This window comes from Carassius carassius, chromosome 25, assembly GCF_963082965.1.
Source record: "Carassius carassius chromosome 25, fCarCar2.1, whole genome shotgun sequence".
In the NCBI taxonomy this organism is placed as follows: domain Eukaryota; kingdom Metazoa; phylum Chordata; class Actinopteri; order Cypriniformes; family Cyprinidae; genus Carassius; species Carassius carassius.
In genome coordinates this window covers 2143361-2163051 of record NC_081779.1, presented here as the reverse complement: position 1 = coordinate 2163051, position 19691 = coordinate 2143361, and the positions used below count along the sequence as shown (strand labels likewise).

At 35.8% G+C, this 19691-nt stretch overlaps 2 protein-coding genes across 2 annotated transcripts in view; one reads left to right on the top strand and one right to left on the bottom strand.

Annotated features, from left to right (window-relative positions):
- LOC132103895 (rap guanine nucleotide exchange factor 5-like) overlaps positions 1-6423 on the top strand; it is a 52635-nt gene extending 46212 nt beyond the window's left edge. The window contains exons 20-26 of the mRNA XM_059508956.1: positions 576-754; positions 2323-2413; positions 2503-2553; positions 2662-2749; positions 5300-5364; positions 5447-5501; positions 6230-6423. Of these exons, the coding sequence (XP_059364939.1) occupies positions 576-754; positions 2323-2413; positions 2503-2553; positions 2662-2749; positions 5300-5364; positions 5447-5501; positions 6230-6348 (648 nt within the window). The 3' untranslated portion in view covers positions 6349-6423. The remainder of the gene's footprint in view (positions 1-575; positions 755-2322; positions 2414-2502; positions 2554-2661; positions 2750-5299; positions 5365-5446; positions 5502-6229) is intronic.
- Positions 6424-15236: 8813 nt separating this feature from the next.
- On the bottom strand, positions 15237-17225 carry LOC132104604 (H-2 class I histocompatibility antigen, K-D alpha chain-like). The gene is made up of 3 exons (XM_059510163.1): positions 16813-17225; positions 16444-16710; positions 15237-15662 (listed from the first exon to the last, which is right to left on the bottom strand). Exons 1-3 carry the CDS (start codon positions 17072-17074, stop codon positions 15307-15309), a joined length of 885 nt encoding a protein of 294 aa, XP_059366146.1. The 5' UTR covers positions 17075-17225; the 3' UTR covers positions 15237-15306.
- Positions 17226-19691: the final 2466 nt, after the last annotated feature.

Sequence of the window (19691 nt, the reverse complement as noted above, 5' to 3'; positions counted from 1 at the left end):
AGAAATCATTCTTATATTCAGATTTTTGAACATTTTTAATTATTATCAACCGTGATGCATTTTTTTTTAGGATTCACAGATTAATAGAAAAGCTCAAAAGAGCACTATTTATTCGAAATAGAATCTTTTGTAACATCATAAACATCTTTACTGTCACTTTTAATTAATTGAATGCATCCTCAATGAATGGAACTATTACAAATAAATCTTACTGGCCTTGAACTCTTTGTCAGCTGGATTATATTACCGTATTTTTCGGACTATAAATACGTCATGACGAGGAAAAAACATATAAATCGCACCGGACTATAAGTCGCATTTATTTAGAACCAAGAACCAAGAGAAAACATTACCGTCTACAGCCACAAGAGGGCGCTCTATGTCTTCAGTGTAGACCACAGGAGAACTGAGCAGCATTGAGCGCCCTCTGGCGGCTGGAGACGGTAGTGTTTTCTCTTGGTTCATGTCAAATTAATTTTGATAAATAGGTCGCACCTGACTATAAGTTACTTATAGTCTGGAAAATACGGTATATTAACTGAACTCTCTCTCTCTCTCTCTGCTGATGCTGGCAGCAAGAGCTGATCTTCTACACGTTCAGCGGTCAGGCGAGCAGTGTCCACACGGGGGCGCTGGAGCTGCTGCTGCGGCGCTGTAATGAGGTTCAGCAGTGGGTGATGTCTGAAGTGCTGCTCTGTCCATCACTCAGCAGACGAGTGCAGCTGCTCAAGAAGTTCATCAAGATCGCTGCACAGTGAGGCAACACTCAACACTTCACACACATACAGTCCTGCTTTCACCAGACAACACCGCTTTAGTGTTCTTATGTTACAAAGTACCTTTAATATATAAAATATACGCACTATTTTAATTTAGATTTTAACATTCAGTTATAATAATAGATTTTATGACACACACTGGTTGTTTTGTTTAATAAAATAATTGTTTTATATAAAAGATATTAGTATAGTTTATTCAAATATAATAATTATACACTGATTATTTATATATGTACAGTATTGAAACATTTTATGACATTCTGATTGTCTTTGTTAATTAAAAAAATATATATATTCGAAATATTAAATATTTTATTATTTTAATTTATAGTTTATTGTTAAGTCATAATAATACTGCTTTTTATGACAGATACTGATTGTTTTGTTTAATAAAATAATTGTTATACATTAAAAATATTAGCGTAGTTTAATAAAATATAATAATTATACACACTGACTATTTATATATGTACAATATTGATAGAATTAAAAAAATATATTCTATTTTTACTTTTATTTTTTATTCTAATTTTATTATTATATTATATTTATTATTTTATTATAATTTTATGCCATTCTGACTGTCTTTGTTAATAAAAAGTGATATATTACAAATATTAAAATGTTATTTAGTAATTTTAATTTATAGTTTATTGTTAAGACATAATAATACTGCTTTTTATGACAGATACTGATTATTCATATGTTTAATAAACAGTTTGATATATTAAAAATATAAAATATTTTATTATTTCAATTTAATATTTTATTGCTAAAACATTATAATGTGCTTTTAATGACAAATATAGGTTATTCTTATGTTTAATAAAATAAAGTATTAAATACAGACTCTTTCACAGATATAATATTTTATGACAGATACTGATTGTTTGTTTTATAAAATAATATTGATATATAAAATATAATTTATTATGTTCGTTTATATTTTATTATTACATTTTAATAATGTGTTTTATGGAATACTAAATTATTTTTGTTCAGTACAATAATACTGATATATTAAAAACATTAAATATTTTATATTTTTAATATATTATTAAAACTGCATTTTATGTCAGATAGCCTTTTTAATAAAACAATATCACAATATTAGAAATACTAAATATTTTATTGTGACATTTTAGTTCATATTTTGTTTTCAAAATATAACAAAAGTGCTTTAGTGATAGATTCTGATAATGTATGTTTAATACAATAAAAACAATATTTTATACATAATAATATTTTCCATTATTTATTATTCATTTATAATATTTTATTATAATATTATAAAATAATTCTAATACTTTATATTATTATTATTATTGTTATTATTATTGCTGTTTTTATTTATTGTTGTTTTTTTGTGAATGTGTTGTTGAATTACTCTTTAAGGTCAGGTCTGATTGTTTCTGACTGAAGAATGAATGACTGCAATTTAAACCAAATATACTCTTTAGACAGCCACTGAATGAGTTGAAAAGAATTGAACTCTATAGATGTCCAGTGAAGAGACTGAGGAGTGTGTGTGTGTGTGTTTCAGCTGTAAAACTCAGAGGAACCTCAACTCCTCGTTTGCGATCATCATGGGTTTAAACACGGCCGCCGTCAGCCGCCTTAATCAGACCTGGGAGGTAACAGCGCTCTGCTGACTCACACACACACACACACACACACACGTTCGTCTATAGTCTGTGACTCGGTTTCTGTCTCGTTCCTGCAGAAAGTTCCTGGAAAGTTCAAGAAGCTCTTCTCTGAGCTGGAGCTGTTGACTGTAAGTCAAACCCAGTTCACAAAGAACATAAAGCAGCATTCATAAACACAATCAAACGCACATCCATCAGAAACATACAGCACAGAGTCGTCTGATTGTCTTCCTCAGGATCCGTCCATGAATCATAAAGCCTACAGAGACGCTTTCAAGAAGACCAAGCCGCCCAAGATCCCCTTCATGCCTCTGATGCTCAAAGGTTACACCAAAACAGGAACATTGGGTTGATTTAATTATTAAGATATAATAAATGCTGATTGTTCTGATGTTTATTACATTAATATTGATATATTAAAAAAATATATGTTTATTATTTGAATTTATATTTTATTATTAAAATGCAATAATATTGCTTTTTATGACAGATACTGATTATTCTTATGTTATGCAACAATTTTTATTCTTATCTAACATAATTATGATATAGTAGAAATGCATTTTTAGTTCAAGTTTTATTGTTAAAATATAATCATTATTCTTTGGTTTAATAAAATAATATCAATATATTAAAAATATTAAATATTGTATTTTTATTCATTTTAATTTAGATATTATTGTTAAAATATAATGATATATATTGGTTATTCTTATAATAATATTGATATTATTAAAAATATTTAAAATATTGTATTTTTTATATTTTATTGTTGAAATATAATACTGATATTAAATGTATTAAATGTAATTATATTATTTACTTTTTATTGTATGGGTTATTCTTATGTTTAATATATATAATACTGATATATAAAAATGCATTATTATTTTAGTTTAATTTTATTATTTAAAAAATATAATAATGATTTTTTTATGACAAACACTGATTATTCTTCTGTTTATTAAAATAATTTAGATTTATTAAAATTTTTTATATTTTATTATTAGAGTTTGAATACACCTTCTGGTGCTACTTGGACACGTCATCAGTGAAAAACCCGAGGTCATAGGGTGTTTCGGGTCTTTAATCTTCATACACCCTCACCCGGGCGACCCAGCCGGGGGTGATCAGTCCCCAGCTTGTGTCCAAGTGGCATGTTGCTCCACGGATCCCCCCTACGGATCCACAGCCACCGAGAAGCCCTTTCTGCGGCCTCTAAGATGTTTGCGGTGGCTTTTTTCAATTGCAGTCCTTTCACTCCAAGGAGTTTGAGGGTTCGCAGCAGTGAGTGGCCAGCGAAGCCTCGGCACCCGACCTCGACTGGCTCGCAGCGAGTTTTCCAGCCATTGTTCCGGCACTCCGAGCTGAGCCCTGCGTACTTAGCCTTCTTGCGCTCGTGGGCCTCTTCAATATGGTCTTCCCAGGGGACAGTTAGTTCCAGGATAACCACTTGCTTGGTAGACTCAGATGTTAGCACCATGTCTGGGCGGAGAGAAGTGGCTGTGATGTTGCCTGGGAACTTAAGCTGCCTTCCAAGGTCAACCTGAAGCTGCCAATCACGAGCAGTGGAGAGGAGCCCCCCCCCCCGTAGAGCTAGGCCGGTGGAATTGTTCCTTCTGCCCAGCTCTAATGAAGGTGATTGTCTGTTTGGGGGCTACCTGGGTCTTGCTGAGCTGGATCGCTGTGCAGATGGAGTCCGCCAAAGCCTTTAGCACCTGGTCGTGGCGCCAGCGGTACCGCCCTTCCCCTAGCGCTCTTGAGCAGCTGCTCAAAATGTGCTCCAGTGTGCCCCTCTTCTGGCACAGCTTGCACTCAGGAGTGTCTGCCATGCCCCAGGTGTGCAGGTTAGCTGGGCTTGGGAGGACGTCATAGACGGATTGGACAAGAAACTTGATCCGAAATGGCTCTGCTTTCCAGAGGTCTGCCCAGGTTATTCTGCGTGGATCTGCATGTTCCCACCTGGTCCACGCTCCTTGTTTGGACATGCTGGCCATTTTGGTGTAACGTTCTTCCTCCACCTCTGCTCGTATCTCGTCCTGAATCAGTCTGCGCCTCTCTTTTCCACGAGCCAGATCGTAACGTGGCTTGGGAAAACAACCAAGACCTGCTCGTCCCATTGCCACGGAGCCCACCAGCGTTTTGTGCCTTAGTCGTGCCTCAGCTTTAGTGACGGCTTCTTGCGCCTGCCACTTTCTCCCGGTCTTCACGAGGATTCCTGCTGCTGCGACTTTTGTGTCTCTGGAGTCCCTGTACATCAATACCTCTCTGGAGCGGGTGACTTTGAACTCCTCTGATAGTCCACTCAAAGGAAGATGCAGCTTGGTGGAATGGCCGTAAAGGGCAATGCTGCTCAAGGACCGAGGGAGCCCCAGCCATTTTCTGAGGAACTGGCTGATAGACTTCTCTAGAACCTCGACTGTTGATGTTGGTACCTCGTAGACTAACAGGGGCCAGAGTATTCTTGGCAAGACTCCGTGCTGGTAGATCCAGGTTTTGAATTTTCCGGGGAGGCCAGATCTGTCAATCGCTGTGAGCCAGGTAGTCAGGTCGCACTTGGTTTGTTTTATGGCAGCTGAGTCCTTCAGGGAGCTATCAAAGAACTTCCCCAAGCTCTTGACTGGTTTAAATATAGTAATAGTGCTTTGTTTGACAGATATGGATTATTTTTTATGAAATAATATTAACATTATTTTTTTATATATAGTTAATATATATATATATATATATATATATATATATATATGATATTTTATTTTTTGTAGAAATAACATATATTGTATACTGTGTAAAGGTAAATTCCCACTTCCTGTCACCTGACCTAAAGGAAGTGATGTCACAGATGCTCTAACTGCATGAGTGTTGTGGTTTCAGATATCACCTTCATCCATGAGGGGAACAAAACATTTCATGATAATCTGGTGAACTTCGAGAAGCTGGTGAGTGTTGTGTGTGTCAGTGATTGACAGCTGTCACTCATCCCTCGTCAGATGTGTTACAGATGTGTGTGTGTGTTCTCAGCACATGATGGCTGATACGGTGCGACTCATTCGTCATTGTCAGACGGATCAGACAGGTCAGACTCCACACACACACACTCATTCACTCACTCAAGAGTAATAGTGGTTGATTCTGAGCAGGAATTGTGTTTTTATGCAGAGACTTCTGGGTACACAATCAGTGTCGCCCCAGCCTCTGTGTGTATGTTTAGTAAATAAGAAAAATCTTTATTAAGAAGTTTGATTTCATGAAAAAGATCACCATATCAGATTATTACTATTGTTATAAAATAATAAAAAGTAATTTATATATATATATATATATATATATATATATATATATATATATAAATTATGCTAATAAATATAAACACTTTATGAGTTATTATAATAGTTTGTCTTATATTAGTGTTTTGTATTATCAGTCTGATTATATTATATTATGTGTGTGTGTTTGTGTCTCTGTGACTGTGTGTGTGTGTATGTCTCTCTATGTGTGTGTGTGTGTGTGTGTGTGTGTGTGTGCGTCTGTCTGTGTGTCTCTGTATGTGAATCTCTCAGGTCAGCTCTGTGTGTGTGTGTGTGTGTGTGTGTGTGTGTGAGTGTGTGTGTGTGTGTGTGTGTGTCTCTGTATGTGAATCTCTCAGGTCAGCTCTGTGTGTGTGTGTGTGTGTGTGTGTGTGTGTGTGTGTGTGCATGTGTGTGTGTGTGTGTGTGTGTGTGAATCTCTCAGGTCAGCTCTGTGTGACGGACGCAGTGCATCAGATCTGTGGAGAATAATCTCTTTGATTTGTTCTCTTCTCAGGAAACGAGCTCTCTCCGTGTGACAGTCCTGAGGTGAGCTCGAGTGTCCATTCCCTTCACATCATCGACAGTCAGCAGACGCTGTTCGAGCTCTCACACAGACTGGAGCCCCGAGTCTGAGACACACCAGAGACCAAGCACACCTCATACATGAGGATCACAACTCCATCTCTTCATGTGACAATGATCAGCGGTCGAAGATAAAGCTGTCTCCTCTCCGCGGGAGAAGTCTGAACTTTCTCAGCATTGTTTTGTTGAAATGCTACCAGCACTCTGGACCATATTTATATAGGAGTTTAATATTTCAGATTGTTAGGGCTGGGCGATATAATCATAATATATTACATTTATATTTTCATTTTTAAAAATATAGGACAATTTATTATTAAATATTTCAGCCTTTTGACCATGTTTAGTGTACATTAATATTTATATATTTGGATTTAAAGGCTGATTTGTTTGAGTAATTTCAACCATTTAGATTAAAAATGTTTAATGCATGTAAAATACAGTAAAATTTTTCAAGTACTGAAGTACAAAACTTAATGGGCAAATAATATCATCACAATTTTGCATCGGTTTATGAATATATGATATTTTATAAACACAAGAGCAAAAAAAAAAAATCATTGAATTATTTTAATCAATTTATTGAAACAGTTTTAACGATTTAAGTTCAAATCAGTAACTTAATGGCCAAATAATATCCATTTTGTGTAAACAAGAGCAAATATAACTCACTCAAACAACTCATTGACTCTTTTGAATCGATTCATTGAATCAGACCGTTTGAACTTCTGAAGTTCAAATCAGAAACTTGATGCCAAAATGAAATTACCACAAGCTTCAGGTAATCCCGGAAGTTCAAATCATAAGCTTAATGGCCAAATAAAATTAACACAATCTCACTTCAGTTAAAGAATTTATAATATTTTGTGAACATTTAAATATAAAATGTAAACGAATCATTGAATCATGTGAATCGATTCATTGAAACAGCAATTTGGAACTGATTCATGGAAATGAATCAAACTCATTTCTTAGTTAAAATCACAAACTTAACTGCCAAATATCATCACAGTGTTGCTTCATTTCATAAATATACATGTTATTTTGTAAATAAAATATATATCGCCCGGTCCAACAGAATCAACTGAGACTGAACGAACAAACACACTGGTGTCAAAGGTCATAAAGATTTCATATAGAGCCAAGGACTCACTTTATACTCAATCCTGTTATTACCAGATCACACTGAGGGGTTTTTTATCAGTTCTTTTATTTAATGTTTGATATTTGAGTGGTTTGAGAGCCGCAACCGTGACTGAATCTTTTCTCCCGTGAGCTGACAGTGTTATTTCCTGGAAGATGTTCGTTTCGTGGAGTTTGTGCCCTTCTCTCAGTTTCTCTCAGCAGTACTGAAGCTCATGCATGAACACCGTATTTGCACTTACATCTTCGTTTGTACATTATCGTGTAAGAATGTAGATATATGTTTATATGTGTATAGAAATGTCGTTTGCAAACACACGTTTCTGTGCCAAGCACTATTATGGGAGAGCAATGCAATATGTGGAGATTTTAATATTGTCAAATGTTTTTAAACGCCTTTAGCTGCAGCTATGAACCCCGGAAGAACACAGCTTTTCTTATACATCTATGGCACTTGTGTTATTTTGTGATTTTTTTCAAGTGCAGAACAGACTGTGTGCCGTTCACAGATAGAAATGGTGTCTGTCTTGTGTTTTGGTGAATCTCAAATATCGGTCACAGATTTCACCCCAAAAAATAATAAGTAATAAAATAAATAAATCCTGACCTGACACAATAATTATTTTTTCTCTTTCATTTCTATTTTCTTTTCTTTATTATTTTATTTTATGATATCAAGTTCAGTAAAACACATTTCTGGGTCACCATGTATAAATAAATAATGAAAAAAGAAATCTTATTTTATTTTATAAAATGTGATTCAGTACTACTGTGATGTATGGTTCACAATTTAATAATTTTGATTTTCTTTTTTTATTATGTAAAATTAAATTCAGTACAGCAAACACTACCATAATATAAGGTTTACAATTTAAATACATTTTATTTATTTGTTTTGTTTTCATTTTAATTATTTAATAATGTATTTGGGGTGAAATATGACCTGGATCTTCTTATTTTTTACAGTTATTATTTGTTATTTTCATATTTAATTTTTATTATTTTTGTACAAAATTACAGTCAGTACCACAAATATTTTAATGATGTATTGTTCACAGTTTAAAAAATTTCTAATATGAAAGTAATGCCATAATGTGACAAAATATCTTCTTTGTGAAAATGTAGTATGAATTATATTTATGTGAGTCTTTTTTTTCTGAGCAGCACAGAAAGACACAGAGATGACTGACATTTTGGGGTTTTGTTGTGATCAGCAAATGTAAATTTAGATATGCTCTGAATATAAGACTTAATGTTAAAAAAGACAGCGAATTAAAGCAATATATTTGCAGTCTGTTGCTCCAGAAACCACACACGTATTTTCTAGAACCTGCATTTTTAGAATAATTTTCAAAAGCAAATGTCAATAAAAGATTTATGTAACACTACATGCTTCTTACATGTTTGTTTAATCAATTAAAGTCCCCCTAAAAAGGGCCTAGTGACACCCTGCTATACCCCAGTGACAATAATGCAGTGGGAGATTCAATTTTACCTTAATTTTTTTAAGGTTATGGATAGTGTCCGAGAAATGCAAAACAGATTACAATTCTGAAAAAAAAAACCTACACAATTCGGAAAACGCAACAAAAATTCAGAAAACATTATAACTAGTCAGAAAACAAAATGACAAATCCGAAAACAAAACAAATTGTAAATAGACACTGAATGTTTTATTACATAGTAAGCGCAGTTCATACAATAAATTTAAACTGAGCTACTTTAAAACCATCTCCAAACTTTCTACCACGACTCTGCTGTTTTCAGCTCGTTCTTTCTGTATAGCTATGTTTCCATCAACACGTTTTTATCCGAATTATGTGATATCGAATGAAAAATGCCTTATGGAAACAGTAACATTCGATTGAATTTCGTGAATATCGACTCAAATGAAATACGGTCGGTCTCATCGGATTTTATCTTGATCGATATACGGCTTATGCGATAAACGCTGATGGAAACGTTATTTGCCGAATAAATAATGATTTGCGATTAAGTTTTAGGTCATTTTATGGTTGCAACCCGGAAGAAGTTTTAGTTTATTTCCGCTCTGTTTGCGCCTCCTATGTTTGCACACATGGCGGGTATCAAAGACAGATGTAAGTGGTCAAACGAGGAGACGAGATGCTTTTTGAATTTAATTTATGAGAAAAATATAACGGCTATTTTAGATAGCAAAAATCTAAGAAATGCCATAATTTATCAGGAACTCGCGAAGGAAATGGCCAACAAAGGTTACGACAAGCCGTGGGACGTCCTCCGGAGTAAATGGAAAGCGCTCAAACAGCGATAAATGGATCAAAAAAGAGAGTTGTCTCGCAGCAACCTTTTATTCATCAAATATATTAGACAGCAGAACTGTTTCCAGCACTCATAATAAATCAGAATATTAGAATGATTTCTAAAGGATCATGTGATACTGGAGTAATGATCCTGAAAATTCAGGTTTGCATTACAGAAATAAATGATAATTTAAAGTATAATAAATTGAAAACCAAATATTTTAAATTGTAAAAATATATCACAATATTAATATTTTTTTTCCTGTTTTTTTTTTTTGATCAAATAAATGCAGGCTTGATGAGCAGAAGAAACTTCTTTCAAAAACATTAAAAATAGTAATGTTTCCAAACTTTTGGCATTGAAAAACATAATATATGAACTCCATTTTCATTCAATCTGAGATTGCTTAAGTGTACCATCTACCAAGGTAAACAGACGCACCTGTTCAGGTCACCTCCAATTTCCACCAGATGCGTAACGGCTGCGTTACGGCTCCGCTGCGTGACAGCTCCGTGTTCCGTCGTCCGTCAATACCCACCAGGTCCGTATTTGTTGCGGAACGGCTGCGGTCATGACTGACAGCTGACGTCACGATGCCCCATGTAATCTCGCGAATTCTGGTGTGATCGCGCGATATGTAGTTTCTATCAACAGAACTACCAAACCAGGAACAGTTTTCCATCCGAAGGAGTATAGGATAGAACGTCTCCGGTTACTATCGTAACCTTTTCTTTTCTCTTTTCATTTCTTCATCCAACGTGTCAACGGGGTTAAAACTTCAACACGCCTGTCTCCGCCCATTATGACGTTTTCAAGGTGTAGTGTAGGGAAATATGAGCGTTGTGTATTTTATTTTGAAAATTAAACGGATCTCTTATTTTGTTTCTGGCTGTTCTGTTTTGTCACTCGACTTCCTGTCCTGCGTACTATGCCCTGTAGTGCTGCGGAGCGCTCCGGCATCCGGCAAAAATAGAAGCTCTGCGTATCTGCTCCGGAGGGCTGCGGATCGCCGGAGTCGGAACGCAGCTGTAACGCATTCAGTGGAAATACACTCATTGACTTTAATGGAAACCTATTGACTCCGCCGCCGTGCCGGAGCCGTAACGCAGCCGTTACGCATCTGGTGGAAATTGGGGGTCAGAAGTGGTGAAGACTGCCGCGTCATGCGCACTACCGGGAGTGCCGACACAAATGTCCCTTATGATGCAACGATCGTCTACCACAGCCTGTAGTACGATTGATGGCCAGCCCTTTCTATTCACAAAATCCCTGTAGCCTTCAGCAGGGGGTCTAATCGGGACGTGAGCTCCATTTTGTTTAGCAAAACTTTGTTCGCAAATGTTTGCTTGAATGTTGTGCGATTTAAGGCGAAAATGAATGGAAACACCTTAAAATGTCTCAAATCAATTCGATATACCAATTTGATCGCAAAACAGCATGTGACGTCATTACGCACATGTTTTTATTCGCTTTAAAACCGTTTGATGGAAACACACTTTCAGCAGCTTTATTCGCATGATTTTTTTTTACCGAACTTCAGATAATTCGATTGACAAATTGATGGAAACACGGCTTATGAAGTTGATTGACAGATGTCTCGTCCAATCAGTGCTGAGTAATCAGGAACCGGTCTCAAACTGTACCTACCTCTTCCGGTTCTTCTGATTTGTCTTTGTGTTTTGTTTCTGAATTATTTTGTTTTCAGGTTTATCATTGCGTTTTCTGAATCACTTAGTTTTTTAGACTTGCATTTCTTATTTTGTTTTCAGAATTTGAAATCGGTTTTGCACTTCCCGGCCACCGTAGTTATGCCTTACCATCTACTAAAATAAAAGTACAAAGTACAAGCCACGCTGTTACCAGCTTTTTGTTTTCAAAATCATTCAAACCTGTAATGTAGTTCGATTTCAAGAAGTAAAGGACTTGACTTGTTGGGTTCCGCATTTATCACTTTATTTTGTTTCAACCAAAGTAGAAAGCAGCAGGTAAAACAATATAAGGAAAATATAATATGCTTAAATTTAATTTAAAGAAAAATTAAACTTAACATTTTTTTACTAAAACTATACAAACAACTTAATACCAATATATTATTAACAAGCCCTTCACTATTCACTCCTGTGCCAGTCAACAAGCTCCACACAAGTTTGATGTGCATTTGTTCAAATGAGATCGAGTCTCATTTAAAAAGGAACAATCAAACTTTGAGATGTGACCAGGCCAAAGCAAACAAAAGGAATAATAAATGTGGGAGTAACAAACTTACTTAAAAAAAAACACACAACAAATGACAGCTTTTACATCAGTCTACAAACACAAACTTAACAATCAAATGCCAGGAAAATATCTTAGAGTCCTTACTTTCCACCTCAGCTTTATCCACCAGCTCACATCTTGTCAGCCAATCAGGTCACACCAAAGACTTGATTTTAATTAAAAAACATAGCTGCAAGTGAACTAACTAACACATTAGAAATGTCTCAGTGCAACTGGTACAATGGTCTCAATCTTACAAAAGTAGATTAGAAGACAATACAGATCCTAAGAGTTAAGAGATATTTTGCCTACTGTAATAGGAGTGCCCCTTCCCAGGGTCCTCCATGTAAATTACCCCCTGTTCCCTTCGAGGTATAAAATCACCAAGGTTTGGGACCTGAGTTAATGTAAATTCCAATTATTAGTTCCTGTCTCCATCTCGGGGGATGTTTATCTTGGTCTGAGGTATTTAAAGGATTGCAGCAAAAGGATCAGGGCGATTTCTGTAGCCAGATTGAGCCCATAGCATGAAGTCTGTCCACACACTTCATACTGTGTATTTTTCTTAAAGTCAGGTATGCATCTTTTACTCTCAGATTCATCTTTGAGATTAATTTGATATCTATGAATTGGCTATGTAATTGGCATAATCCTTACCTGACTGATAATAAATTGTTACATTTGATTTATACTGATTTACTCTGAAATTATTTTCTCAAGTAGATAGTTGTAGCAGAAATGACTCGAACCAGACAAATTAAAGAGTCGGGCTGTGGTTGAAACACGAGCCGAATTCCTCAGTAAGGCAACAGGAAGTCATAAAACATTCTGTGCCACAAGTCCCAAGCAAGATAACCAACAAACCAACCCTTTCACAGAACAGCTTTCAACATTAACACCACTAGAACAATTATTTACAATTTCAATTCGGAGAAGAGATTGTCAAATTTGTTGTTTGTAATTGATAAGCAACGCTGGACATCACATGTAAACCCATGAGAGTTATACACCAGATCCCTTGACTTCCCCCACCCAGCAGAACCAGAGGGGGGGGGGGGGGGGGGGTTTCTTTCTCTTGACAAAGAAAGAAATCTTTGTCAAGAGAATGACAAAGAAACTGTCTTTTGTACATATGGACCAAGATGAAGTCCAAAATGACTTCTAAATGAATATCAGTCCATCGCTTAATTCCATATTCTTTTATATGTAACCCACACATTTGACTATCATGTTATAATCACTTATTGTGTATGTCTTTTAATAACTATTGGATAGCTTAAGGATACATATTCATGTCTAGTGTCCATGTAATCGAATCTGCTTGCTTGAAATAGTCCTGACCATCAGTTATTTGTCAAATGTATCATATTCTTGTTATAGGAATCATGTCCAAAATTAGACCCTGCAAGACTGGGAAAATTCGGACCACATGCTTGGTAAGATAAACATATGATTTATGATGCCCCTGAGCCAAGACAATATCTGATTGGTCAAGACAACATTTGAGGTGTGGCCAACAGGCCAGTTTAAATACTCAGGACACCATAAAATCTTGCTTTTAGTCTCTAGCTTTGCTTCTGCTATTAGTCATGTTTGCTTTTAGTTGTTAGCTTTGCTTCTGCTATCAGTCATGCCTGTTTTTAGCTTAGCTTCTTAGCTTTTAGCCATGATGTTTGTCATCACTGTTCTTTGAGCGCGGTTCAAGCGTGCTTCGGCCTGCACGGCTGCTGCTACTTAGCCACGATGAGAAGAAACACTGCCTAGTCTCGTCAAACTTTACTTCTTTTCTTTTCCGTTTGAGAGTTTCGTGTTATGAGTTAAGTTTTGTAACGTCGAGTTTCAACTTCAACTCGCACACAACTCTGCGTCTTCAGCCAACGCCCCACCAAAGGCTTCCCAAGATTTCACTTCAACGACTACTGAACTTCCAGCCAATCAGCGACATCGGGAAAAACCCCTTTCAACGACAACAAAGGGGACTCCCTTTTCACAGGAGACGCAAGTAAACTCCAGACTGTGACCTTTACTGGTGTATCTAATATAATTTTAACCTCATTGAGGAACTCAATGCGAGGGTTAATTAAGTGATTGATGGCTGTTCATGTCTATGCAATTTCACGTATTGCTGTAAACTTGGGATTCCACATTTCCATTCTCTTAAACTCATCTTTCCCTAACTTTCGATCTTCCTGCAACTTGTGTGAATGTGTGCGTGCGTGCGTTTATGTGTTAGATTAGTTTATTTGTCTTAGATTTATCTAATAAAGCCTTATTCATATTGAAAAGAAAAGTATCTTGTGTTTTGTGCTTATAAGTTAATGTCTTAAACTGCCGATCTTGTTACTGTGCTAATTGATAGTGTTTTCACTATTCTTTGGATATTAATATCCAGCGCAGATTTGATGTTAAACGGCTCGTTCAGTGAATCGCAGGGCGTCTCAGTGATCAGCCGTGAAACAGTGATTCTGTTCAAATTCTCTTTAAAATCTCAAATGATTCCCTTTGAGCTAAATTGACCTGTTTCCCTTACAAAGTGAAGGCTATGTTTCTGCAAATCTGCGTCCAGGGTTAAGTGCAAAAAAACAACATGTAGGAGCAGTTGAAGAACAAAAATGAGATGTGAAAAATCCAGAACATTGGAATATAGTTTATCTTCATAATTAAGAAACAAAAAATGTAAAAAAATTTCTAATCATTGCCCATAACACAAAGAAAGACAATAAATGTGATGATGCCTGTATCTGAGGATGATGATCTGTTTCTGTCATCAAAATGTCATTTCCATCTGATCTGCAACCGATAAAGCAGATTACAATTACAAAAACTATTGAGCTGTATTGAGTGCATACAGATTGTTTTTTTATAATGTTTTTTGTAGAATTCAGTGCATGTTAATGTAACGTCAAAATATCTCTCATATTTAGCTGCAGAGTAAACTTAATGAAAAAAATAAAATTGCATAAAAATATAGCAATATATAAAAATACTCAAACTCATATTTCTACTGCCATACAGTAAAACATCATACATTCTGAAAAGTCTTTAAAACAAGAATATTTAAAAGCGAGACCTTTAAAAAAAAAAGGTGTTGAATATTTAGAACTCATTTCTAATTTACCTTTTCCTTTTGAGGCACTGCAAAACAATCAGAAGTAGAGCTAGAAGTACTGCTACTACTACTGCTGCTACTATTTCTGCTACTTTATCAGGCCATTTGGACTTTACCACTGCAAAACAAAACAAAAGATTAGAGGCATGACCAGCAACATTAATCCATTTCAGTATTGCCATACTGCTACAAATTGAGTGACTAGTTATACTGAAGTTTCATCTGCTATGCACGAGCATCATGATAGAAGAAAGCTCATTCTGCTTAAATTCACTTAAACTGTATTTATGTTGATATTTACCCCATTCTACTGGATCTGTCAGACTGCTGTGATTGACATAACAGTCATAAATCCCTTGTTGACTTCTGCTGATCTTCACACTGGATTTCATCTGAAAGGACCCATCATTATTTGGTCTGATTCCAGAAGATCTCTGATCTTTAAGGACAGTTTTGTTAAACCTAATGTCCATCTCAATATCTCTGGGGTAAAAGCCAGTGATCAGACAGGTCAAAACCTGCTTATTTTGTTCATTAGGAGCTTTTCTTAAAGTGGTGTGAACGTCTGGTTTACCTGGAGCAGAAAGAAGCAGAAAATCTAAATATTTCCAAATAATCTGAATCTGTGTGGTTAAAGAAAAAAAAAAGTACTGTAGAGAAGTACGTTTACAGATTTGGAACAACATGAGAGTACATAATGTAATCACGTTTTTGGGTGAACTATCACTTTAACCAAATATTTGGTGCATTACTTAATACAGATCTTCCCAAATTTCAGGCAGCGCAAGACATAATAATAAATAAATAACATACGTGTTTTGACAAAAAGGGCTGCTTATTGAGAAAGTACAGCAGACTGAAAGCAATGAAGGTACAGCTTATTTGTTAGGGCTGTATGATTAATCGCATGTGTTTGTCATGCGTGTCTCATTAGTAAAGATGATTCTGTGATTAGCATCAAATGTCCATCACCTGCTTTCAAATGGAGTGGGATTTACTACAAAGAGACGTAGTTCACTGACAAGCTACGCAATATTGCGTTCATAACTAGAGACAAATCATTATAAAGCACCAAAATGTTTTTGTGCACATATTTCAAGTGTTCTGAAGCCGTTACACAGTTCAATGTGAGATACAGATTAATGTTGAAGACATTAATCATGTCCGGTTCTTGAACGAATCGTTTGTTTTAACCAGTTCTTCTTATTGAACCAGTTGAACCAGTTCACCAAATCAGACTGAATCGTTTGAACCGGTTCACGTCTCCAGTAAGCATTAATCCAAAAATAACTTACAATTAACTTTAAAGGGATAGTTCACTGAAAAATCCAAATTATGTAATTAATGACTCTTACTCTTCTTTGTGTTGTTAAAGCTGGAGATCCAGTCAGTGCAGGTCTTGAGGAAATACTTCAGGAATTTGTTTCGTTCTGTTTGTTGATCCCATTTGATTTTGGTTTCTTTAGCTTTGAGGTTTTTCTCGATCCACTGCAGAGTGTCAGAATCAAAGGACATAAAATCTTCTCCATCAAACCCATATTCATCAAATGCTCTCAGACTCACTGTTCCTTCAGGAGATTTCTCTAGTTCACAACCAATTACTCTCTGAAGAACATGGGGCTCTACAATCACAGAACAACACTCGTGAGAAACTTACAGTACATAAAAAAAAAACACAATACATTTTATAACATGCCTGATAATGGATGAAGAGAGAAACTCACCAAAGCACTGAGAGTCTGTGCAGTCTGAAAGAGTGTTTAAATGATGAAGGAACCAATCTCTAGAATCGGGTGGTGCTTCAGGAGCACTGATCCAGTTATCTACAGTCAGAATCCAGTCTCTTTCTTCATTACTGTAGTGTTTGATCTGTCTGTCATCAGCAACAGCTACAGCACTGAACTCTGGGAAAGTGTCTGCTTTGGAATGTGCTGTAAACTTGTAGTGTATGTAATGTTTCTCTGAAAAAGAGACTGTATAAAACATAAGCAATGAGAAAAGGTGAAAATGACTGAATACAAATGCTAAAGTACACTGTAAAATTTTAATTTATTTTTACATTTTATTTTATAATAGTATAAAACTGTTTATAGTGTGTTTGTTAGTGACTGCAGTTTGTAGGTCGCCATTTTTATGGTGTTACACCAAATTCTGTGACCACCAGTGTTCATTTTGACAGCCATTTGTGATTTAGTCTTAGTCTTTATCTTGAGACGAAAATGCTTAATAGTCTTAGTCACATTTTAGTCATTTGAGTCTTTAATAGTTTTAGTCTAGTTTTAGTCAATGAAAATTCATTGCATTTTTTTCAACTTTCAGTCAATAGTTTTAGCCAAACTGTAGTTACCAAAATGTATTTTTGTAGCTATTTTTATATGTAATCTTAAAACTAAAATAATCATTAATTATTTAATCTTTAGACCAAATCAATTAAGCTTATGAGAAATCTGAATCAAGAACTGAATTTGCTGAATTTGAACACAAAATCGCTCCTAACTTGTAGACCGTTGATCGTAGACTCAAAACATTTACACTTTTGGAATCCTTTGGTCAAGGCTGACAAAACCCTAGAAATTTAGATTCACTCTACGGGGTCCTACGAAAACCTACTTTTGCGAACTAGTCCTAGGTTTTACCGCCGATTGGAAGCAATGCACTGCAGACATATTCTCTGGACAGTGAATATCAATAATTATCAAAAAAAAAGCAGAAATTTCAACTCAACGTCGCATTACGTTCGTAAGTGCATGGGAAATGTTTACTTAAATTGCTATAACTCAAGAACGGAATGAGATATCCTTACCAGACTCGGTACACCTGTAAGAGCTCATTCTTTGGTCAAAATTTTAAAGATGTAAAGATGTGCTGTAAAATGGAAAAAACATGAAAATGGCTAGAACCATGCAACCTTTGGTCAAATAGACTGGAAAATTGGTATGCAGTGTCTTTGTCCAATGTGCCATAAGGATCTACAGGTGCTGGTCATATAATTAGAATATCATCAAAAAGTTAATTTCACTAAATCCATTGAAAAAGTGAAACTTGTATATTATATTCATTCGTTAAACACAGACTGATATTTCAAATATTTATTTCTTTTAATTTTGATGATTATAACTGACAATTAAGGAAAATTCCAAATTCAGTATCTCAGAAAATTTGAATATTACTTAAGACCAAGACAAAGAAAGGATTTTTTAGAAATCTTGGCCAAGTGAAAAGTATGAACATGAAAAGTATGAGCATATACAGCACTCAATACTTAGTTGGGGCTGCTTTTGTCAGAATTACTGCAGCAATGCGGCGTGGCATGGAGTCGATCAGTCTGTGGCACTGCTCAGGTGTTATGAGCCCAGGTTGCTCTGATAGTGGCCTTCAGCTCTTCTGCACTCTTGGGTCTGGCATATCACATCTTCCTCTTCACAATACCCCATAGATTTTCTATGGAGTTAAGATCAGGCGAGTTTGCTGGCCAAAATTAAGAACAGGGGTACAATGGTCCTTAAACCAGGTACTGGTAGCTTTGGCACTGTGTGCAGGTGCCAAGTCCTGTTGGAAAATTAAATCTGCATCTCCATAAAGTTGGTCAGCAGCAGGAAGCATGAAGTGCTCTAAAACTTCCTGGTATACGGCTGCATTGACCTTGGACCTCAGAAAACACAGTGGACCAACACCAGCAGATGACATGGCGCCCCAAACCATCACTGACTGTGGAAACTTTACACTGGACCCCAAGCAACGTGGATTGTGTGCCTCTCCTTTCTTCCTCCAGACTCTGGGACCCTGATATCCAAAGGAAAGGCTGTGTCTGTGTGAGCTTGTAGCATACGTGCATGTAAGAACCTAAATTCGCCGTGATTTGGCTGTCCACCACCACGTGACGTGGCGGGGAGGATTTCTGAAGATACTTGCAGTCACACAACACAAGTGTAGTTGTTTTTTCTCAAAACGTTTCCGTTTTACAATGCCAAAGAGGTCTAAAGTGTGGCTATACTTAATAAAAGTGGATGCCGAGTCAGCAAAGTGCAACATATGCGATAAGAGCATTGCAACCAAAGCCGACAATACCACCAATTTAATTAAACATTTGTTTGGATTAGTGTTTTTCCCTCCCTGAATTTGGGCTCAGGTGGTTGTGCTGTGGGATGTGTTTCCCAAACATTTATTTATTTTTGGAGACTTGCCACGATTTTAAAACTGATCGATTTTCAAAAAGGCTTCATTGAATAAACATGAGTAACGTTACGTACTGCACGTTTAATAATAATAATTCAATTCAATTCAATTCAAGTTTATTTGTATAGCGCTTTTTACAATACAAATCGTTACAAAGCAACTTTACAGAAAATTATGTTTCTACAATATTTAGTAGTAGCTAGTAGTTTGTGCACGTTTGACAGGATTTTAGAAAAAATAAAAAATAATAATAATAATACAAGACGTAGTCAGCTAGACGATGAACTATCAATATTATTAATTAATAGTAATTATATGATGCAGTCACACATGTAGCAATAATTGTTAGTTCTGTTTGTTGATTCAAGGTTAGCATCATCTGGGGTCCTCTGAGGGTCAGCATCATCTCTTCTCAGGTGTTCTGGAT